Raw genomic sequence first — 24,326 nt, 5'->3', positions numbered from 1 at the left:
GAAGCCTAAACGTCACTGACTCGTCTTTGGGAAGGAAATACGAATTATCTTATCCCTTTTTATATCTGTCCAGACTTATCAATAACCATTAGAACGCAGTGATTTACTTATAAGTAAATAATTATAATTTTCTGTTTTATTTTAGTTTTTTAATTTTATTATTAGTTTCCAGTATATACAGTGCATCGGTTAGACATTTATATTACTCTTTCTCTCCTCTGGCTCTCCACCTTGGCATTACATTACTGCTGACTGCCATTCCCTCTGCCGTGCTCCCCATCCCCGTGATCAGCTAGCAACTACTAACTGGTACTTCTTTAACCCTTCACCCCATTCTCCCAGTCCCCCAATCCTCACCCGCGCCCCCCCCGCCATAACCAGACTATCTTCTATATTTGTGAGCTTGTTTTTGATTATTTCGCTTTTTGTTCCTTAGATTCCACATATAAGTGAAATCATATGATATTTATCTTTCTCTGACTTATTTCACTCAGCATAATAACCTCTAGGTCCATTCATGTCATTGCAAATGGTGAGATTTCATTTTTTTAATGGCTGTGTAATATTCCATTGTATATATGAACTATAACTGCTTTATCCAATCGTCTGTTGATGGGCACTTAGTTTCATTTTAAAAAATGACTTTGTACTAGACATTCCTGCGAGGGTAATGTTAGATGTTTTTTTAATGGACTTTTTAAAAAAAAACAAAAACAAAAACAAAGGTAAAACATTTCAAGCTTTGAAAACACTTGAAATGTGTTTTTCTTATTAATATTGCCTAGAGCTTCACTAAAACACATCAAATATCCACTCCACAACACCTATGAAATCCATACATGGCCAAGCCCTTTCCACCAGGGGCTGGCATGCTGTGGTAGCACTGTGAGAACAGTGAACAGGGGCTCCTGATGCTTCTTCCCCTCTAGGTGCATAAATTCCTCAGATGTGAGGAGGCTGAAAGGTAAAACCGTGCTCTCCTGGGAAGAGGTACCCGACTTCGCAAATTTTTTCCTAGTGAAGAGGGTGCCTCTGCCATCCTCGCTTCCACCAAATATACGTCCCCGAAGGCCAACTTCCTTCATTTAAACCACAGAGTTTAACTTTTAACCTCTGACCTTTGTGACTGAAGGCCATATTTTGGTAAATGCTTCTTTGTCCATAGGGGGTGCTGAAGAGATAGATCAGTGTTGATAAATGATTAAACCTTTTCTTTTATTTAAAAAAAAAAAAAAGACATGAGCACTTAAGAATGGTAAATTTTATGTTCTGTGTATTTTATCGTGATAAAAACAAGAAACACCAAAATAGGCAGCATGGGCATAATTCCTAAAGTCCGTGAGAAAGAGGCAGAAAAGCACAGAAAGGCCCCCGTACCGTTCAGAGAACTGTGACAGGTGTGATGCAGGCTCCTCATGGCCAGTTCCTGCAGTGGCAGGACGCGGTCGCTCTCTGTCCCGATGGCCTTCACCTCGGCAGGGAGGAAAACGGTCAGGTGCCCCGATGAAAAGGAAAGCAGCTTCACCTCGGAAACTTGGATGGGAGCACCGCAGCTGCAGAAAGACACACATTCATGTTAGCGTGAGCAAAGAGGAAACGAACATGGTGCCAGTAAAAATGTGTTAATCAAAATATACGTTTAAAATTTTAAGACACCGCTGAATTGCCAGAATTCTTTTCAAAGTGAACAGACGCTCTCCTGCGTTCCTTAATAAAACCTGGCACGGAAATCTAGATTCATCAGCTGGGATTCAGCTAAATCATCGCTGAGGCCCAGTCACTTCCAGTAAGAACAAACTTTGAAGGAACTTTCCTTCATAGAGTCTACACGATTTGCTTTGTAGGCTCTGTTTATCCTCATTTTATTACCCTCTCCAAGTTTATGTTTATTGAAATTTTCAAAATTAAAAGGGAAAAAGGACACTCTGTTAAGTTTTAGTACCTCGGTTTAATAGAATTTTTGTGTGGAAAAAACCGTACAAAGCAAATAGATTTTTAATGGCAGAAGATAACTTTATTGGATCCTTTCATAAACTTGTGGCAAAAATATTCTTGGCAAAGCCCGGTGAATAAGCCAAGTCACACCCTACTCCCTGCGGCCACTCAAAACTAGAAGGCAGAGGCATCCTTGTTCCTTCAGCTCCAGGGTTGCCAAAACTCAGGAGTCTGATCTCATCCTACCTCCTGTCTGAGACCTCTGGGTTACCTAAAAGTCTTGACACTTTTCTTCTCTAATGACAAACAGGTGCCAACAAATCTGGGCTCCCCAGATATAACATGGGATAATCTCTCTAACCCTAGCTAGAAATAGGCGACGAAGAAGAGGGCACAGGACTGGAAGGCAGAGCCCTTGGCTATTTGCTTGTTAAGAAGTTCCTTCATTTGTTCATTCCATCCATCAGAAAATGTCTCCAGAGCACCTACTACACGCCGGTCAGTCAAGATAACTGAAATTAAACAACACAACACAACACAACACAAAACAAAACAAAACGAAACAAGATGACCCTCTTTCCCCTGAAAAATGTAATACTTACAAAATAATTGTTCTAATGTTGGGTCAGAGAGGACAGCATGACTGACTCTGTCCAGGGAATCAGAGGAGACAATATCTGACCTAGGACTCACCTGATTCACCACACGGTTCAAGAAAAAGAACCTTAGAAGGCCACTCTGGGAGCCCCTATCGGGCAAACCCATATCCCAAAGGGAATATTGCCAAATTCTAACATTATGGTTTAGTTTTGCCTTGTTCATCAATGTGAAGCATTCTGAGTCTGGGTCCTTTTTGAACATTATATTTCTGGAATTCATCCATGTTGCTGCACGTACTATAGTTTATTTATTTTCACTGCTCTGAAGTGACTGACAAACGTTTGGGCTGTTTCCAGTGTGGGGCTACTACAAACAATTTTGTGTGTATTATTTGATAGACGGGAGCATACAATTCTGTCAAGTACATACGTTAAGATCGGAATTGGGCTTATTATAGTGAGGAGAGACAGACGATAAAGAGATGCATGTATAATAAGACGGAATGAAAGGGGTGTGAGAGCTGTACTACTTTAGGTAGCATAATCGAAGTCTTTCTGAGGAGGTGACATCTGAGCAAAGATCTGACTGAAGAGAAGTGGAACTAAGTCATAGCCTGGTAGGCACCTTAAATTGAGGACAAGGAACAAATAATTCAGGAAGTCCAAAGCAGCTAGAATTTGTGGGACGAAGAACTTCAGACAGAGAGATGCACAGGAGAGAACTCTGGAGATGTCCCCCTTGAGTATTCAGATGAGTCTGGTCAGCACATGCATGTGAGGACACTACCTGAGGCTGCAGAAAGAACCAGATGAAAGGATTAAAGGTAACGGCACCCAACACTCGCCCAGGGTTGAACATAGTGCCTGTTATTATCGGTCAGATTTGAAGCTCACAATTCAAGGGGCATTGAGTAGAGCGCGCAGAGGGTCTTATCTCGACAGTGGGGAATAATTAGCCCTAGACCGAACACCATTCCATCCTCATCTAACAAATTCTAAAAGCCATCTGAAAAGATCAAACTGTTTCCAATTAACTCAACTGTGTCCCAGGACATACATCAATACTAGTTATGCGAAAACAAAAATGTCCAGCACTCGGCATGAAAAAATTCACACTGTCTAGCAATCAACCAAAAATTCCCAGGTTTTCCAATAAGCAGGATAATAGGACCTATAATGAGGAGAAAAGTCATGCAACTAAAACCAAGAACTGAGAGATGTTAGAACTGGCAGAAAAGGTCATTATAATGATAATGATAATTACTGCATAGAAGGATGTGTTACATACATAGCTCTCACCTAAAGAAACTAGAAATAAGCAAATTAAACTCTATGTAAAGAGAAGAAAATAAATAAGGAGTATCAAGAATATTAGTGATATAGAAAACAGGAAGCTAGTAGAGAAAAATCATTGAAAAGAAAAGCTGGATCTTTGAGATCAATAAAATTGATAAATTTCTAACCAGACTAATCAGAGGAAAGACAAATTACCAATATTCAGAATGAGAAAGGAGACATTTTCCAGTTCCTACAGATAATAAAAAGGTAATAAGCAACTATATGCCAATACAAATTCTTTTGAGGTCAAAAATTACCAAAGCTCACTCAAGAAATAAAGTGAACAGCCTGTATTTATTAAAGTTGAATTTGTAGTTAGAAGGCTGGAATACGTCCCAACTGATTCTATGAAGCCAGCATCATCCTGATACCAAAACCAGACAAACATGTTATAAGAGAAACAAAAATCAGTATCGCTCATAGCATAGCTAGAAAAAATTTTAGAAAACTGAATTCAACAATATATTAAGTCACTATGACTAAATGAAGTTTATCTTACTAATCGAGATTGCATTAACATTAGAAAATTAATGTAATTCACTATATTAAAACCATATAACCAGTTCGATAGATGCAGAAAAAGTACCTAGTGAAATTAGACACCCATTCCTAATTTAAAAAATCTCAGAAAAGCAGAAATAGAAGGGAATTTATTCATCTGATACAAGATATCTATGAAAAACAACAATTAATGTTATATAATGTTGATGGTTTTCCCGCTAAGTTCAGCAAAACATACCTGTGCGCTCTCACTACTTCTACGTAACGCTGTCCTGGAGCTTCTAGCCAGTGCGATACAGCAAGAAAAAGAAATAAAAGATAACCAGATTTGAAAGGAAGAAGTAAAACTGTCTTTACTTTCAGAAGACATGAAGGTGTATGTAGAAAGTTCGATAGGTTCTATAAGACACCTATTGGAACTAATAAGCGAGCTTAGCAAGTTTGGAGGATAGAAGATCAATATGTAAGACATCTATACTTCTATAGGGAGCAACGATCAATTGGAAATTGAAAAAAATTTAAATTCCACATACAATAGTCTGAAAAATATGAAACACTTAGAAATAAATCAGACAAAAGATATCTAAGATCTCTATACTGAAAACTACAAAATATTGCTGAAAAACGAAGACATTTCTTGTGATCGCGCATTGGAAGACAAGATTATGAAAATGTTAATTCTCAAATTGATCTACCGTTCAATGGAATTGAAATCACAGTAGGTTTTTTTTTTAATATAAATCGAAAATCTGATTCTAAAACAATTAGAATAGTCGAACAATTTTGAAAAAAACTTTGGAGGACTAACACCACCTGATTTTAAGATTTACTGCAAAAATGGGCAGATAGATCAATGGAGCTGACAGAGTATCCATAAATAGACTTACACATAAATAGACTTACACATATACGGACAACTAATTTTCAACGAAGGTAAAATGGGGCTACAGTGGAGAAATGACAGTATTTTTAACAGATGATGCCAGAACAACTGTATATCCACATACCAAAAAGGGACTTTCACCCTTCCCTTGCACCGTATTCAAAAATTAACTCAAAATAAACCATAGACCTAAATGTAAACCTAAACCCTTAAAAATTCTAGAAGATAACATATGAGTATTTCTGTGGGTTAAAAGATATTACCCTTATGAACGATTTGTGAAGATGAGAAAATGAATCTAAATTTTACTTTATAATCATTATTTCTTTCCTAATATGGAGAAAATTAAGATGAGAGGATCGTATCCAAAATGCCATTATGCCATGTGCTACTAAGTGGAAATATAGGCAAACATATAATAAATGATTCTTTTGATGATGTGCCACGATACACGGTGTGATGATTACATTTTGTACCAACTTGGCTGGGCCACGGAACCGTGATATCTGCTCAAACACCAGTCTAGATGTTGCTGTGAAGGTAGTTTTTAAAAATGAGATTAAGATTTAAATCAGCAGACTCTGAATAAAGCTGATTATCCTCGACAATGTGAGTGAGCCTCATCCAATCGGTTGAAGGCCTTGAGAGAAAGAGACTGAGGTCCCCGAAGAAGAGTGAATTCTGCCTCCACACTGCCTTCAGACTCAAGCTGCCACATAACTCCTTCCTGGGTCTCCAGCCCTCACAATCATATGGGCCGATTCCTTAAAACAAATCAATTTCTCTCTCCCTCTCTGCTCCTCACCCCATCCTATTGGTTCTGTCGCTATGGTAAAATAATTTGTTTCCAAACTTTATGGCCACACTGTAGTATGAGAATGCTGAGCAAAACCATAAAACAATAAATATGTAGAGTAAAAGGAGTCCTTCGTGAGTATTTATTTCATGCTGTTATGTTGCCTTGACATCTGCTGCTTTTTAACCCTATCGTGGATGAACTCTACACAAACACTACCGCAAGAATTAATAACGTAGAGTAACAAAGGCTTAGAAAACTGAAAACCAGATTTTTCTAATGCTTTCCCTGTCTCCAATAATTAAAGACAGGTATCTGACTGAAATTAGGAAAAAGGCTCACATCGACATGTGCATCCTCATCTTATGGAAGGTCTAATTTCCCTCTGACGATTCTCTGGGCAGAAATTTCTATTCTTCACCACTGGCTATAAAGAGCGAATGAGATCCATCTGACTGTCCGTCTATTAAAAGCCTCCTCTGCTTACTTAGAGAAGAGCCGCAGGCTGCACGGGAGGCGGTCACGTGAGTTAGGGACCCTTCTGCTGGCCCTGGCCAGCCTCCCTTGACCTCGTCAGACTAAACGTCCACTCTCACTACGTGAAAAGACGCAGGAGAGAGAACGGTGTTTTCTATCTCCGCTCTCAAGGAGCTGGCAGAGGAGCTCAAAAATGCACAGGCAGCTCTAGACCAGGGACAAGAGGGGGCAGTGTGTGTCCCGCAGGGTATGCACAGTGAAACAGATGATGCTCTACCACCGCCCAGCTTTGTGACCTGGGACCATTTACTTCATCTCTCTTAGCTTCAGTTTCTTCATTTCTAAAACGGGGATGATGTCACAAGGGTTGATGGGAGGATTATGTGCATCACGCGAATTGATCAGTGAGCACATTGCCTGGTACTCGGTCAAGGTTAAGGAATGTCTATAGCTGTGGTTTCTTTTCATTATTACAATAAATGATTCTTTTGATAATATACTACAATACGTAGTGTGACAGTTAAATGTAGTATAAATGATTCTTTTGATAATATATTGTAGTATATATTGTAGTACAATACGTAGTGTGACAGTTAAATTTTTGTACAACTTGGCTGGGCCACGGTGCCCAGATATTTGGTTGAACACCAGTCTAGTGTCGCTGTGAAGGGATCTAACGTTACGAGCTAAGATTGGCACATGGATGCCCCAGGAGGCGGAACAGGGGTTCAGCTCCGTGAGTGCTCGGGCACATGGGTAAGGCATGTTCCCCCTGGCTAGAGTGTGGGGACACAGAAGACAACGGCAAGCTGGAGAGAAGGCTGGAAAGGTATCTGCCTTGAAAGCCAGGGTCACTCGTCTCGATAAGAAATAATCACGAAATGAATGGCTGGGAAGGAAGGATGGAAGTCACGTGACATGCTTCAGTTGACCCTGAACTGAAATAATTATTAAGTGGCAATTATTAAGCCTTGGTATCTTTGATTTCTAACTCAATAGTTTTTATCATTTTTAGATTAAATGCCGAGGTGGTTGCAAATAGACTGTACATTTGAACCTGTGAGTTAATCTGTTACATTAGCATGTTTTACTTGGTTGTATAGATAACATGCGATTATCATACAATGTTCTTTCAACTTGATGTTTTCAGAGCTGCCATTCAACATTTAACCCCAAACAAGCTAAATGAATAGTGCCATTATTCTGCCACTGAGATTACGTATGTGATTTAGCAAATTCATTCATATCTATTTTCACACTTACCATTCTACCCAACAAGGTGTTAAAAGTAGTTTAAATTCTCGTACCAAAAGCATCCAAATGACTATCTTTTATCCTTCAGAAAGTACAGTCAGCCGCATGCTCATTATTATGGAAACTGCTACCAGATTTACCCTTGTTTTTAGCAAAAAAAAAAAAAAAGTTGTTTTTTTTTTTCAGCCTAAAATAACAGGGAGAGGCAAGGGGAGAAGTGGCCATGGACAGGAAAGAACTATGCCACCCAGAAAGAATAAGCCTGGGGCTGGAGACAGTCCGACTGCCATCTTGGCAGAGACTCCTTTAAGGCTAGTTTTATTCCATCTGAGAATCCATTTACTTCGCTTTCATTCTTGAAAGGTATTTTTACTGGTTGTTGGGTGGACTGTTTTTTTTTTTTTTTTTTTTCTTTAGCACTTTAAAATGTTCCACTGTTTTCTTGCCTTCGAAATTTCTGCTGAGAAGGGTAACAGTCTTTTGACTTACTCCTTTGTATATCATTTGTCATTTTGCTCTGGCTGTTTTCAGTATATTTTTTTTTTGTCTTTGGTTTTCAGCAGCTTTCCCTAAGCAGGATTTTCTTGGTAATTTATACTGCTTGGGATCTGCTGGCTTCTTGAAAATGTAAGTTTACGTCTTTCATCATATCTGGGAAATTTTCAGACATGATTTCTTCAAATGTTTTCTTGTTGTTGTTGGTCCATTCTCTATTCTTCTTCTAGGATACATATATCAGTCTTCTTTATATTATCTGGCAGGTCCCCGATGCTGTGTTCGTTTTTTATTTTGATCTCTTGTCTCACGTTCCTCAGACTGAAATATTTCTATTGATCTCCCTACAGTTCCTATGACTTTTCCTCTGCTATCCCCACTCTGCGGTTAAGCCCATCGAGGGAAGTTTAGATTTCAGATATTCTATTCTTCAACTTTAGAACTTCCTCTTGTCTCTTTTTTATAGTTTCGATTTTTCTGGTCTTTCCATTCATTGCAAACTTACTTTTCTTTACTTCGCTGAGAACGAGTTGTCTTAAAGTCCACGTCTGTCGATTCCAGCATTTTGGCTCATCCCAAGTTGGTTTCTGCTGACTGTCATTCCCTTCGAGAACAGGTCACATTCTCTGTATTCTTCAGACGCTATGAATTTTGGGTAGTATTCTGGACATTGTAAAAGTTATATTGTGGAGACTCTGGATTCTGTTACATTCCTCTAAGCTTAAAAGGAATGTTAATATTTTTGTTTTTATAAGTAATTAATCGCTTCATCGGCCTCTAATTGCAAACTCTGTCTTTTGATTTTCTGTCTGTAGCTGGGCTGCTTCGTGCCTGCTCCATGGACATTTGCTATGTGCTATCGCCTGTTTTACATGTGCAGACTGCCCCTGCGTAAAAATGGACTGCGATCTAAAGAATATTTTTCAGTCCACTAGTTTAACTCGGAATGCATTTCTCATATAAACAATTCTGATACCTTGAGTGGTTATATTAACAAACCATTTAACTAATGTGTACCCAAATGCAGCTATAATTGCTTATTTATATAAGAAAAAGTGGTGGTTTGGTTTTTTTTTTTTTTTTCCTTATAGAATCAGACAACTGGAAAAATCACTCTGGTATAAGATCACTTTTATCATTAGGTTCTCCTGGGTACGCGAATGTGCCAATTACCACTCTCTACAATTCTAACATGGGAGGGGCTTTTCCTTCTGGGTAAAATCTAGAAGAACTGAAGACATTTACACCTATAGTAATAATAAGAGAAACCCAAAATAAAAATCCTACTTTTCCACGAGGCTAGTAAAGAGCGGTGGCTATAAGGGAACTGTGAGAATCGGCCTCCGAGATCGCTCCCACGAGCCTCTCCTCCCAATATTCACTCCCTTAGGTCGACTCCTCCCACAATGCATTGGGTTGACCTGTGTAATCAATAGGCTATAACAGAAATGACAGTGTGTGACTACAAGGCTATGTCATAAAAGATAGTCCCATGCTCTAAATTTCCATCACTCTACCTCTCTTAGGGTATTTATTTTTGTATATATTAGGATAAACATCTAAATTATTTTTGTCTTTTCCACAATTTTTAGCACAGTGTTGACTTGCTAGGTAACGCTTAATGATTATTTGACAAATAAATGGACATATGACGAGGTGCTAACTTTGCATTTCCATGAACATCAAATATAATTTCGTGAGACTTTTGAGATTCCTTGAAACTGTGCAATATTTGATATTTGCTATTTTTAATACCTGTTTATGTGTTTTATACTCTATTCTCTATTCTCCTTCTGAGATGCGAATTATACATACATCAGATCTTTTCGTATTATGCCACAGGTCCCTAAAGCCGTGTTCGTTTTCTTCTGTTGCTGCTCTCGTCTCTTAGACTCTTAACCCGAAAGGGGCAATGCAATTGTTTCACGGACCACGGTACCGTGGAAGCTACTGTGTTCTCACATTCCAGGCCTGCCTCTGGGCTAGACGCGACATGCGCCAGCAGTGGAGAACCACGCGTGCCTGATCCTCGGTTCTCAGCTTCAATATCATCTCCTGAAAGAAAATTATCACCGAGTTGTTCGTTTGGATCCCTGGCTAGATTATAAGGTCCACAAAGGCAGGTACTGAATTGTTTCGCTCATCACCGTATGGCCACTGTCTAGCATGGTGACCAAACTTGTCCACTGAATGAACGAGTGAACCAATTTCCTTGTTCAGAATTTTCTAGGCCACGAATACCCCTTTGCTTTTTATATTAGATGTATCTCAGAACCTTGTTCTATGCTTTACCTCTCCTTTTCCCAGAGCCCCCTTTTGACTTGAAGGGGGAATCCCTTTGCATATTCAACAGAGATAAAAGAAGCGGGGGGGCATCTTAATTCCATTGCCGAGCCGTTAGCAGTCACCATGTATTGGCGTTCTGAATATGTTTTGCCACAAAATATTGTATAACTGAGTATAACTTCAGGGTTGTAAAACGGGTTATGTTGGCTTTTAATGGGCCCTCTGGGAAGACAACCACCAGAACTGCTTCTATGAGAAACTCATTCTAAGTTAAACCAACATAGTAAAAACGCCTGTGGATCACAGTGCGTTTGGAAGTGGGCTGCCTACACTCCTAAAAACTACTAATACTCAAAAACTATTTGATACTCTCCTTTTAACAATTTTATTTATTTTCTTACTACAATTACCAAAGGAAGATGTTAATAATAATAAAAAAATATAGACTACAAACTAAAAACTTGCATATTTTGCCCTCCTATTTATTTTTCCAAAGATCTGGAGTTCTCAGAAAATTCAGTCCCTCTGCTACCGGATACCAAGTCGAGGATTAAAAAATACCTTTCTACTCAGAGCGAACAGAACTCACTGGCAGTCAACAACATCCATATTTAAACGCCAAAGGAGACGGCTCTTTATCTTAAGTTAGATGGAGGCTAAATCACATTTCAGCCGTCTCTGAAGGCTGTTTGGTGTGGGAAAAGCTGCCTGTGCCTTGGAGCTGGCTTGCATCATGCCACGTATTCTGGTGATTGAGAGCATTTTACTCACCGCTTGGAAGAATTAGGCTGCATTATGGACCCTTGGAGAACTCATTAGGATTAATGACTGAGTGGTATCACAGCTGTCACAGCTGTAGAAAAATCACTGCGCTAAAAAATCTCCTCACACATTTTATTATCTCTGCTTCCCAGAAGGTTCTGGAACACATCGATGGGCTTGTATTTCATCACCCTACGTAGGCACTGAACTCATTTAGGGCTCTTTCAAGATAACAACTGTATAATTTTTCCTAAGGGAAGGCCACTGTCCCTCGGAGGGCTCTCTCTGGAGGAATCACTGCTCGGTGCCCACCCCCTGGAGCCATGCCAGCAGGGGAATGGCTGTCCTCTATGTACAAGCTTATTGTCATCCCTTTTCCGAGCTAGTTTATGCAGAGTGTTGGGGATTATGGGGAGAGAGTCGAATATGCTGGCTAAGTAGCCTCGAAGGTATTCTAAGTGACGAAGGTGAGGCCAGTCAAAAGCAGGTTCTGGGAGCTGAGCTGTGTCCTGTATTAACCCCGTACCACTCCAGGAGTCATGTTAAGGGGGTTCTGTTCCCCTGTTGTAGCAGGGGGAGCTGAGGCCGTCCTTTTAAAAGCCCGACTGAGAAGGAAAGATGATTGCTGCTCTGAAAATAAGTCTGTCATTTCCCATTTACTGAGACATCTGCTTTGCCTGCTAGAATCTTGATCTGCATGGAGGGACTAGTTCAAATGTGGAGTGCTAAACATTTCCAAATGGTAAAGTTCTAGATACTGTAGTAAAATCGTCACTGTGGAGAATGAAAAGCTTTTAAATTAACAATGCCCATCTCGCCGGTTTCTGTGACTGGTACTAAGTTTATAATAATATGTGCATGGATTCGTTTCTCTTTTGACTGGAAAATGATAATGTATTGGCTGAACTCACAGCTTCCTAACTGAACTCGAAGTACGACACTCTAAATTAACTGCTTGCCCAATATTCCTAGCTTTTGAAGGTATCTGGTTTAGCACATTCAGGCCAAAGACAAAACTGAACGAGGCCCCGGAAACTGTCTCCATCTAAGTTAGAGCAGGAGCAAATAATGCAATAGAAACAGAGAGAGAGGAAGAGAGGAGCTGTCGGATGAAGTGTGAGTGCACCTTACCCGCTGCAGCCGATGACCTTATTGTACAGGTAGGATGGCAGGCCTTTCAGGTGAAAGTTGTTATCCACGTACACATACTGCAGTTCTCGCGATCGACCTAAATCTGATCAGAAAGAAAAGTACTATAATTTCGATAATTATGCACCGATATGACGTGAAATGTAAATTTTAAAACGTGATACTAGAATAATTCAAAATTTCTGGTCTGGAAGAAAAAGTGTTGTAGATTTCACTCTGAGAGTGAGATTATGTCTCTGCGTCAGGAAACGTAACTGTGGACAAACAACGCACCTGGACCGTGATTTCTTAGACTGTAAAATGAGATAACTGGAAATGGAATAGTATGAAATTTCCTTCCCACATAAAAATTCGAATACTTTTAAGAATAAAGTTTGTTGTAGGTCAATTATTTAGTTTTGTTTTTCTCCACAGGGAAAAACGCTGGACAAACCTTGCTTTGGCAGGTCAGCCGAAGCAAGCCTCGTGCTGCCCTGTGTCACGACCTTCTGTGTCTCGCCTCCCCTGGGCAGAAAGATCGGGGGGAGGGGTATCAGGCCTTGGCTGGGCCAGGGTCTCGGGAGCCAGGAGAATGTGGGGGTCGATAACACTGCCCATGGCTGCAGCGGGAGGAAGCAAAGGGAACCCCAAGTCCCAGTGAGGAGCCAAGGCACATAGTATTGAAGGTGGCCTCTGGCCAACGGAGGCAGTAGAGACACTTCCAAGTGCTGAGGTCATCCCCTCCTGTCCACTGTGTGCCCAGCTCTCCTGTCGGGTCCTGGCCTTCACTGGGTGGGGCTATTTGCCCTCACTGTCACAGACCGGTCCTCAGCAGCCTTGCTAACTCTTTGCTCCCTGAAGCAAGTACATCATCTTTGAAAAGTTTCCCAGAGTTCTGCTTGTGAAGATAGGTAATAGGTTGAAGCAGATGGCTTCCCTCTTATCCTTCTTCAGTTTAGGAAAGAGGAAGGCCCAGAAAGCTAAATTAGGAGGTTCTTAAGTGTATTTACATTTCAAAAGAAAAGCCATTTACCCATTGAGGACCTTTTAGGCTCCATGATAGGCCCTGGGGATAGAGATATGAATAGGACATAAGATACATGAAGACAGATAGGACAAACGCTAACTGTATTAGAACATGATCATTGATTGCTGCCAGAGAGGCTTGTATAAAGCCATGTGGGTTCACAGATAGGTTCTGGACAATTCGTTGCAGAGAGCAGGAGGGGTTAACAGAAGACTCAGGTAAGGAAGGGGTGGGGGTCCTGGCACAGTAACCCTGCCCAAGACTAGCTCTGGAGCAAGGTGCGAGAGAAACCAGAAGCAGGAGCACTGGGAGCGTGCCATGGAAGGCGAAGTGCTGACTCTCAGGGAGGAAAGGGATTCTCGGGCTACTGGCTAGAGATGCCCTCTCCCAGTGTGGTGCTTTAAACACTTCTTATAAACACAAGCAGCAGAAGCAGGGTGTGATTTCTGAAAGCAAGTTACGAAAGGCACCGTGGCTTCCTTTTTTGTTCGCCCCTTGGTTCACTCACTCCGGAGGAAGGCAACCTCCTTGTTGTGAGCGCCCTCCAGCAGCTTTCTGGAGAGGCGATGAGGCCTCGGGCCAACAGGCATGCAGGGAGCCATCTTGGAAGCAGCTCCTCCAAGCTGCTTGGTCAAATTCCCAGGTCGAGCCTTCAGATTAACTACAGCCCCACGACTATGTAAATGTCTTCTTCTTCCTCAAAATTTTGCCTATTAATTTTAGCACCCATCGATGGATCTTGTTTGCAAATTATGTGGCATTATCGAATGATGGCTTTCTATTACTGCTTTTCTGTCTACATTAATTGGAACTCTTCTACAAGGGAGAGCCATCCATCCCTTCCTTCCTATTTATTTGATTTTTACATCAGTACGGATTCAAGGATGTTTACTTTATTGTAAGGAATAAAAGCCCAATACCATTATCGCTTATCGTATTGATAAAAATGTCCCAGTTTTGGCAATTAGAAGCAGCTTAAGGTTAGCACTCAGCGTTCTTTCAACAAGTTTTTGTCCTTTATTGAGCATTTCCCTACTTTATGGCACCGCGAGACGTTCCAAGCTCAGCTTGCATTTAGCCAGCTCTAGCTCTGAAATCAACTACTTCTCCCACTTAACTCTTTTTATTGAGATATGGTGCGTAGAAACCAAGATCTGAGTGCTGTGTGTGCTCATTATGACGAGTTTGCCACTGCGTCTAGGATCTCTCAGTGGACAGATCTACATGCATTACTAACCCATACACAGAGATACTTCTACGTGGTGGGAGCTGTACCTTCAGCACAGATTCCTAGAAGTGGACTTGTTGGGTCAGAAGGTAAGTACATGTGTAGATTCTTAGGTATTTCCCTCCAGACGGGTTATACCAATTTGCATTTCCTCTGGCAATGTAGAAAACACTGGCTTTCCTGCAGTCTCACTAACTTTTAAAACATGTTGTCCTATTTAAAAGTTTTTATTATTCTGATAGATGAGAAATTATATCTTGATAGTTTTAATTTGCATTTCTCTAATTATGTGTGGACATTTTTTAGTATGTCTGAGGGCCATTTCTACATTTTTAAATGAACTGTCTGTCCACGTCTTACGTGTCTGGTCTTTCACTCTTTAGCCAGGTGAGTGGAGCCTCATTTACTCACATATTAAATGGTATAACAGCACCTTGCCCCTCAGCCTTACCAGGTTATGATAACTAAGTGTGAAAGTCATCTGTGAAATTTAGATCACTATACAACATGTTTTTTAAGCATAAAAATATATAATTACCAAAGTAATGTATACTCTAACATAGCAAACACGTCTGAACGTATCTATTGGTAATAAAAGCCTATAAATTTATAAAACATTGATGGAAAAAATATAGATAGAAATACCAGAATCCACTTGCAACGAAGGCCTCGAAATTAGCATAAGAATTCCTATTCTAGATTTCTTCGTTGCTTCTCTGACATGCAAATTCTTTCATTACAATAGAAATTGTCGGACTTTAAAAGTATATAGAAAACTGAATTTAAAAAAAAAACTACATTGATAAAATACAAATAAACTCTTGGCTCAGATTTGCCTTTCAAGGCCCCTAGGGGGCTCAAAGAAAGATTTTTCACTTGAGTTTAGGCAGCGGTAAGAGTCTAGGCTGCTCATTAACGGAGCAAGAACACAGTCTTGGAGTCAGACAACCGGGGTTTGAATCCTCATGCTATTTACAAGATGTGTGTCCTCAGTTTCTTCATCTGTATAAAGGGGAAAATAATACTGTCTCTTAAATTTAGTGAGAAATACCAACAAAGTTTATAAATTATCAAGCAGAATTCCTGGCACACAGTTCCTCCAATATACAGCAATTATTATTATTCTTATTATTAGTAGTAAGTGACGTATTTGGAAGTGTGGTCTATAGCAGAAGGTCAATTAGGAAAGAATTCTCTGCGGCATGCAGCACTAACACTTTTCTATATTTTAATTGCAAAGAAAAGGTACTAACACTTTTCCGTACTTTAATTGCACAGAAAAGAATTGGAGGCAATAGCCTCTAGAGCCAGTTACTCATCCTGTCGAATCAAGGACACCAAATGGGATATGACAGGGGAAGTACTTCTTTCTTCTAATATACACAAAAGGCTTGTGCAAATTAAATGAGTCTACATAGAATGTTCACGACACACAGTTAAATAAAAGCTGACATGTGCTACTTCTTATGTCATTTACTCTTCTTTCTTATCCTAGTTTTATATTAAAAAAAAAATGAAGAGCTGATGATTTAAAATGCTATTTGGTTTAGATCTTATCTCAGATTTTCGTTATTCCAGAGAATATTTTTTTTTGCACCTCCTGACGATGCGTCTGGGGAATGTCATTTTTTTATATACTCTGCTCATAATGGAATGAACTATTTTCTATTGAAGATGAAAGAAAACACGGATCAGCTGTGTTCAAATTACACATCATTATTATTTAAACACTGAGTATTACACATTAGTCAGTATAATACCACACGGACAGGAGTATTTAACACAGACGGTTCAACTGAACAAATAACACAATCTCATAAGAGTACGAAAAAGCAGTACTGAAATTAATATGACGTCGTGGGCTTTGGAGTCTGCACTGAGTCTGAATCCTGGCCTTCCACTGCCAGGATTGTGATCGTGACGCTAGGGGAAATTCAATGCCCTGAGCCTGTTCCCTCCTCTGGGGAACAGACGTGATGATATGCACGTCACAGGCTTGTTATGGAGATTCAACAACGTCCGTGATGCCAAACGTGATCCATTGCGTGATCATTGGTGCCCAGTACATTTTAGTGTTTTACCTTTCTCTTCTGTATATAAAGAAAAGGTCGCCCAACAGAGCAGGGAATTAGAAAGAGAACCAGTCAGCTCTTGCTTTAGCTGACACAGCACAGCCTGCTGGTGAGGCTGAGACACCTAACACCCAGCAAGGTCACAGGCTGTACAAGCAGTGCTGTGACAACCTCGGGAGAGCGTGCTCTTAGCCAGAAAGCCACCCACTGGCAAATCCTCAAGCACAATGGAATGGCATTTTAAATCACGTTGAGGCTGAAATATAAGTATTTTGTGCATGAAAAAGCTTTGAGATATTTATTCCATTCTTAAAACAGAAAATCTTCTCACAAAAATGAACTTTGGAAGAGACCATTCATCCGTGTTTTCTTCCTTCTGTTAATTTTAATGTACTGGTACCTTTCAAAAAACATACCACGCAACAGTACTTTTTAAAGTTCCCGTGCGAAAATGCTCGGTACATGAACTTTGTAAAGCAAGGAAATTGTCCATCTGCATAGATGCTAAAGCAACAAAGAACGTTTTCATGTGGCTTTTAAAAGTGCTGTACTATGTCTAAAATGTTTTCCTTTTTCCCTTCCAGACTCACAGATCAAAGTATTGTTACTCAGAAATTAGCAAAAGCTAGCAGTCTTGCACAAACTCCAATTTTTTTTTTTTTTTTCAAACTTCAAGGCTCTGGCATATGCAGGCCACATGGCTGAAGACGGAGCAAAAAGGTCCTGTGTGTCTAGGGTCCTGCTTTTTAACCATACTGTAAAAAGGCAAGCACGGAATGACAGCCCGGCCAGAACAGAACAGGATCTGTTTACTGCAGACCAGGGTGAAACCCATTTATTTTATCAAAGGATGAATGATGTATTCTCTTCAATGAAATGATGGGGAAATAGAAACCACGACATCAGAGCGACAGACCAAAATAAGTTGTTTAGAATGCTCTATCGTTGCTACCTCGATTATCATAGTTTGGTAAGTCGTATTATTAGTCATAATTACATTTTTAATTCCTATAACATGTGGGTTTCTTCACAAAGAATTCAGAGTAGTTCACGGTGTATTCCAAATCCACTTTAAAACTCATCTTAATTCCTACACTATGCTTTTTACAAAGAACTTTTCAACCACTTTTTCAGAATAATGAATTTTTTAAATGCTAGCTTCTTTAAATACACACACCACACACACACATTCCATTAAATCTTTTACATAATCGTATTCTTTCTGATCTATTCAACTTTTACAAAATAAGATTTCACAGTGAGCTATCATTTAAAAAGATGCTTTATACAAGTAGATCAATAACTGCTAAATTAAAATAAATCGATTTTAATGAATTTGAATGACTGAAGTCTTCCTGTGCTGTTGGTTTAAATATTCAAGTATCAGCATCTCCAATTCTTTGTTCAGGTAACAAAGAAATTATTACAAGCAACGAGCTAGACACTGTGCTAGATGCTCAGGGTACACAAGTGAAGACGTACACAGTCCCAAGCCTTTCTTATAGTCTAGAGAAACAATAAAAACAGTTCATAGGGACTGCGGGCTTATGCAATGTTTATGGGTGATAGAAGTGTTTTAAATCGATCTTATTTAATTCTCACGACAGTGCTATGAAGTAGCACTATTACCCCATTACTGGGACTTAGACAAATTAAATAGACTTTCTAAGCCCCGTATCGCACAGCTATTAAATGGTAGAGACGGAATTCAAAAGCACGTGTGCCTGCTTCACCATGATGTTAGTTAGACAGCCTTCCTCCGCAGAACCCCCACTTACGGCAGGAGGTGATACTACCTAGCGGGCTGCATGGGTGCTCTGTGTGGCGGGATGGCACTGTGCCCAAGCACCCACCTGTGATGGCAGGAGGCTTTGCCAAGGAGACAGGTGATGAACAAAATATCCCTTTGCTTCCTTTAAAAGACCAGATACCTGGTGAGGTTAATTCCGACTTACAGATTTAGGGTAGTAATTTCAAGAAGTAGCAAGAATTCTTTTAGAGAAGCTCCTCGAGAAGGAGACTGTCCAGAAGGACGCGGGAATGACAACAGCATGACTTCCGGTGTCATGGCTGCCAGCATGGAGAGAAAAGATCCTCACTCTGCACCTCACCTTTTGCTGCTGCTCAGTGGTCATGAACCTGTTTGTTGTTCTCTTCCCCATAAAACCTAAGAAATTTATGGAAACCTGTAAATGGCAGAAACTCCAGATTCTGGCTTTAAAGTCAACAGACAACATCTTCCAGACTTTGCTAGTACTGCACATTCTTGTCACTATTTAAATAACTCTAAGTTCCAGAACCAAATGGACATAAACTTTGCTGGCCAAGATTCTGCTCATGGCTCCAGCCTTCACAGTACTAATTTCTCTAAATTTCACATCTGTACTTTTTAGAGAACGAGCGACAGTTCTCTCTTCCTTTTTAAAATTGATCTTTGTGAAAACGGGGTTAACTTTCTCTTCTCACTCCCTACCCCCAAATCCTACTCCAAAACTTTGAGAAAAACATACATTTGTCCATTGAAACCTCACTCACTCTAGGTGAACTTCTCTCTTCACACATGAGCTAGCATGGCTAATATAATTTACTGGTAAAGTTAATAATATTATTTATTCCTTAAAGTCAATGTCTACCCATGCCGCATAAGCCATATGAAATAATCCTATTAACTCCCTAAGAAAACCTTAAGGGACGAGCAAAAGCTTCATGTGATGAAAGACAAATAAAGATTTTCATTAAGACAGTGGGAAAGGGTCAGATGACTGAGCAGCACCGGGAGGAAGAAAAGAATTTTTGTAAAAAGAGCTCAAAAAGGAGCACCTATGATCCATTTTCTGGAAAATATAAACATTCCAGAGTTATAACATCACTCCTGAAACAAGGTCTGTATGGACTTTAATTAATCGAATAATTCTCTTCCATTTTTTCTTATTATTAGTGTTTGAATTTTGTTTTCAAGCCCCTTTTCACCTTTTTCATTATGCCTTTGATTAGAGACCTGCCCACTGATCCTCACAGATTTTAGTGGCATGCTCAGGTCTCTCCTCAGAAATCAGTCATCAAACCTTTTACTCAAACACGGGAGTAATTCCCACCTCTGGGACTCCTGGCCTATACTAGAACAAACTTTTCAGCACTGAAACTTACTTTTGGCTACAAACTTTGCAAATTATTCCTGTTAAACAATGACCTCAAGGTAGGAGTTTTTTTCAAACTGCAGATCAAAGATGCTTAGCGTTCAGTAAAGTACAGTTCGCATTCATCTCTAAGTCTCAGATTATGGAATTATTAACTGGTTTCTATCTAGTGTCCGTACTGGTTTGAAGTTCTAATAGTTCCGTCGTGTGGACTTCAATATTTTCTTAAAAAGATAGTAAACAGGAATTCTTTTCCTGATTCTCTAAGCAGATACAGAGACGAGTAAGAAGCAATATAAAAAAAAAAGTACAACAGACATATGGATTACATGCCATTTGTGATGAGAGGGATTACAGCATGGGTTCTGAAAATGCCTAGAAGCTAGATTCTAAAACTGTCCCATTACTTAGCTCAAATTATTATTTTTTTCTACGCAATTCCTACAAAGGAAAACCAACTACAACTACTCCACGAAACTGGCGTGATCTCCTGCTTCGTGACAGAAGGCCAGTTTAATGTCCTTGTCAAAGTCACAGTGGATAATCCACAGCAGTAAAGGAGTTGTCCTTGGCGCACGGAATAACTAACTCTTCCTGAGAAAATAAACATTTCACTTCTAAAACCTCCAAGGAACACGATCTGGAACTGGTTTGAAACCCAGTGACTCCCCATGAATAGGAAGCTATTCTCTACTTACTCTTGGGTCAGTTACTGGTAGTCTATGCACCAGAATATCTTATACACCTCGATGTCATTTGCCCAATGTTTTTGGTTAAAAAATTCATTCACTGGTTTCTAACTTAATACTCAAAAATTCTACCAGCTAACGTGAATGCGACTTTTGTTTTCTTGTTTTCGTAAACTTACAGATGTTGCTGACGCTGAGTTTAGCTGCCGGAACACCTCCTGGGGGCTAACTCAAAAGTGCCCTTCCATAGCCAGTGGCACACGGGAAATCTCACGGGACTTATATCTATTATTCAGCGTTGAATAAGGTATAAGCATTACTGAATAATCGGGCTTATTAATTATGGAAGAGAAATCAGGAACACCTGGTAAAAAGGCCTTAGAGGAAAAAAACCCTTTTCTTTATATTTTCCTACACTTGCAGAAGCCCAGAGGTGAGTCACAACTCCGTGAGCTATTTAGTATAGAGCGCTATATTGAATTGACAACAAATATGCACATTTCAAGGCCTCTGTTACATCTCATAGCGCTAGGTCGAGTGGCTAATTTCCCCCTCCTTCTCGCTGATAGTCACAACAGTGACTAAAGCTTGTTTGCAGGCTAATCTGTCACTCAATTGCCATGGTATCATTATAAATAGCAGCATCTTTCCTTCTTGATGCATCTTTTCATCTTAAAAAGAACAAACTCCAAGAGCATTATTGGTTTAGACAGTATTACAAGTGATTTCAATCATCCTCACATATAGCTTCTGTAGTGGCTTTCTGAAGAGGCTGTAATCTGATATACCTTTAAGAAGCCCCATAAAAAAACTGCTTTTCTCCTAAGTGAAACTCCCTTGGCAAAAAATTGAATGCAGTAAGTAGCTCTCCAAAATAAGATACCTATGTCCACAGATATTATAGCACCCATTTCATAAACTTTCAAGTGCCTGTATCACGCTCACTGAAGTGTGAGCAACTAACTTAGGGACCTTCTATTGGAAAGCCTTAGTTGTGTGTGTGTGTGTGTGTGTGTGTGTACACACAGCATCTCCCGACTATTGTAAAGAGGCGGCCCTACTGCTAAGTTTCCAGGAATGGTTCAGTTCTCTGAGAAAAGGCAGTAAGTGAATCTAAAGAAATGGATGAGACAACCAGAGAGCTGCCATGTCAGGCTGCCCGAAGCAGAGTTCACGTTAGAGTCAGGATGATGAACTTGAAGCTGATAGAAATATCAACAATCTTCTTGGTCCCATTTTTTGTTTTGTTTTTGTTGTTGCTGTCTTTTAACACCATGAAGGTGGCTTAGGAAAGAGAATTCAACTAAGTCTTTAGGAAGAAAATAATTAAGTCCGCGGCTGTTCTTCCTTGAAGTGTGTGCACTTGAACTCTTCCTTGAACTCCCTTCTGACGAACCGAAGCCATCTAATGCTGAGAACTGTCTGGGGCAGAGTCAAATGAAGTGTGCACCGTGATGTGCTGTAACCAGGCTGGAGTCTGCATCTCTGGATTTGTAACTTGGTGCTTGTCTCTGCAATTGTGCTATAACCTGTGGTTTATGCAGCAAGCACATTGCTTTTTAAAAATCTATTTATATTTGATATTTTTCTCACTTGAAAGAAAGCTCTGTTTTCTTAGACATGTAGCTTCCTTCTGAAATGGCTTATTTTATTTTGTTAATTTCATAAGTACAGCGTTTATATTTATAGAAAAGTAATCTTTTTAAATTGGATAATTATTTGATATTACTCAAATTGATTTTCATGTCCCCAAGTTATTTTTAATTGAAAATTATATGTATACTGCATTATAGTGAACATATTCTCTTTCAGGGACTAGTAAATTATTTACTTCATTGCCCTCAGAGATAAATTATTCATTATGAAAAAAACGCTTTTACGAGTAAAATCATATGATGCTTATTGTGATAGTTTAGGGTTCTGTGGGGTGTCCTATTTTAATTTTTTTTTAAGTGGCACTTCTATTTCTTACAAGTTAACAAAATAATTCAATTCTCGGTGAAAATAAATGTATTGTTTTATTAAAGGCCTATGTTCTTTAACATACGTTATGTCAGAATGAGCCAGCTCCAGTGGATAATCTGTTATTTATTAGCCAGGGTGATATTTCTAGCTCAGTGGGCAGTTCGGGCAATTTTAAAGTTTTCCAATGTTGTAGTCTGGTCATCTGGCAATGCAAATGTTTCTACCCAGAAGCCAACATATAAGAAGATATATTTGTAACAGTAGCTATCCTTTCATATTGCTTAATACCCCCTGTCAATCTTATAGTTTTGTATTATTTATACACGCAACCTAATATATATACATACATCATACATCATACATACATAAATTTTGTTCCTTTCTCAGAGTAAATCATCGCTCAACAAATTTTTAATATAATTTCTTTTTCAAAATATGAAATCCCTAATTGAAATAAACTTTATTTTTAACAGCTGATGCTTTGTTCACTGCAAGAATGGATTACAGAGGCCATTTTAAAATAAACAGAAGGAAGAAAATGAATCAATACTGAAGGCTTTCCGTCTTGTGCTTTGGTTTTTTTTTTTGCCTTAGCACAGAAACACGGTCACTTACCAAGCGGCAGAAACGCAAGACGGTTTCCCGCCATGGAGAGCTCGTTGAGGCTGGGCAGCTGGCAGAGGTGGCGGGGCACACTCCACAGGCGGTTTCGGTCCGCAGCGAGGTACTGCAGAGAAAGGCACAGGTGAAGCCTCTCGGGTAAAGTTAGCAAACGATTGGTAGAAATGTCTAGTGTCTGCAGCTCCTTCAAATCGCCAACCTCTACAACCAAAATCAAAATTAAGATAAATTGCATCCTGATTATATTCATTAAAGAAAGAAAATGAATCAATACTGTAACAGTTCAACCAAATAAAAAATCAGTAGCTGCAGCTTTTTCCATAGATATCAATGCCGAAGCACGGGGTCTAGTGTACGAAGAGTCCGACCTAGGTGGGCGTCTCTAAATGAGCCCACCCGGATTTTTTAAAATGGAGACAGTGTTGGCATGGAGAAAGGAGTGACACCAAGGGGTGACCCTGAGCCAGGAGTCTGATACTATGGCTTCTGCTTCTTGATAAATCAGAAGGTATTAGGGTGAAAAAAGCATGATTTCAGTCACTATAAGGTCCCTGGTTTTTGCTACCTTTGTGATTTTACCTATCTAAGTAGATATTAGGAAACTTAAAAATATAATAAGTGACAGTCTCCCAGTATGCACCTTGTTCATACAAACTAAATTGATACTTTCTGAAGTAAGAATTAGGTGTCTTTGGAAATCTTCACCATGGTAAGTGTTATAATAATATTGAAATTATCGGTAGGTAACGTTTTTAGATATTGTCCAGCATGTGAATCCTTTTAAAAACCCAATCTCTATAAAGATAATTCCATCCAAACGAAATCCTTCCATTTACTCCAATATTCACTCACTACTGATGTCTACAGTTGTAATCTGTTCCACGGTGAGTAAAATTATGTCCTCGTCCTTCACCAAATACCAAGTCTGAAGGTTGGGACAAGATACTTCGTCCTTCCCAGGGACCATCCCCATGAAGCATCTCGGAACAGAGGAAGCTGTGCTGAGCGGTCTCTAGAGGAGGGACATGTACTCTGTCCAGGCCAGCACGCTCCACTCAGGCTCTCCAGGAAGCTCTGTGCGGGACAAGTCTACCTCTGCACCATGGAACCTCCAAGGTGAAGACCGCCATGAT

The 24,326-nt window shown here is 39.7% G+C and overlaps 1 protein-coding gene across 6 annotated transcripts in view; it reads right to left on the bottom strand.

The window, feature by feature from the left end:
- The window catches only part of LRRC28 (leucine rich repeat containing 28), an 83,348-nt gene that overhangs the window by 15,068 nt on the left and 43,954 nt on the right, over positions 1-24,326 (bottom strand). For 5 of the 6 annotated variants that reach the window (XM_011357280.2, XM_023528986.1, XM_023528985.1 and 2 more), the window contains 2 exons: positions 12,458-12,560; positions 1,378-1,553 (listed from right to left, as the gene is read on the bottom strand). In XM_011357280.2, the coding sequence (XP_011355582.1) occupies positions 1,378-1,553; positions 12,458-12,560 (279 nt within the window). Of the gene's footprint in view, positions 1-1,377; positions 1,554-12,457; positions 12,561-23,187; positions 23,444-24,326 lie in introns of those variants that run through there. The other variant, XM_023528987.1, reaches the window with a different exon arrangement.

The sequence above is a fragment of the Pteropus vampyrus genome, unplaced genomic scaffold (genome assembly GCF_000151845.1).
Source record: "Pteropus vampyrus isolate Shadow unplaced genomic scaffold, Pvam_2.0 Scaffold34, whole genome shotgun sequence".
In the NCBI taxonomy this organism is placed as follows: domain Eukaryota; kingdom Metazoa; phylum Chordata; class Mammalia; order Chiroptera; family Pteropodidae; genus Pteropus; species Pteropus vampyrus.
Note: the sequence above shows the minus strand (reverse complement) of the source record. Positions and strands in the feature narration are given on the sequence as shown.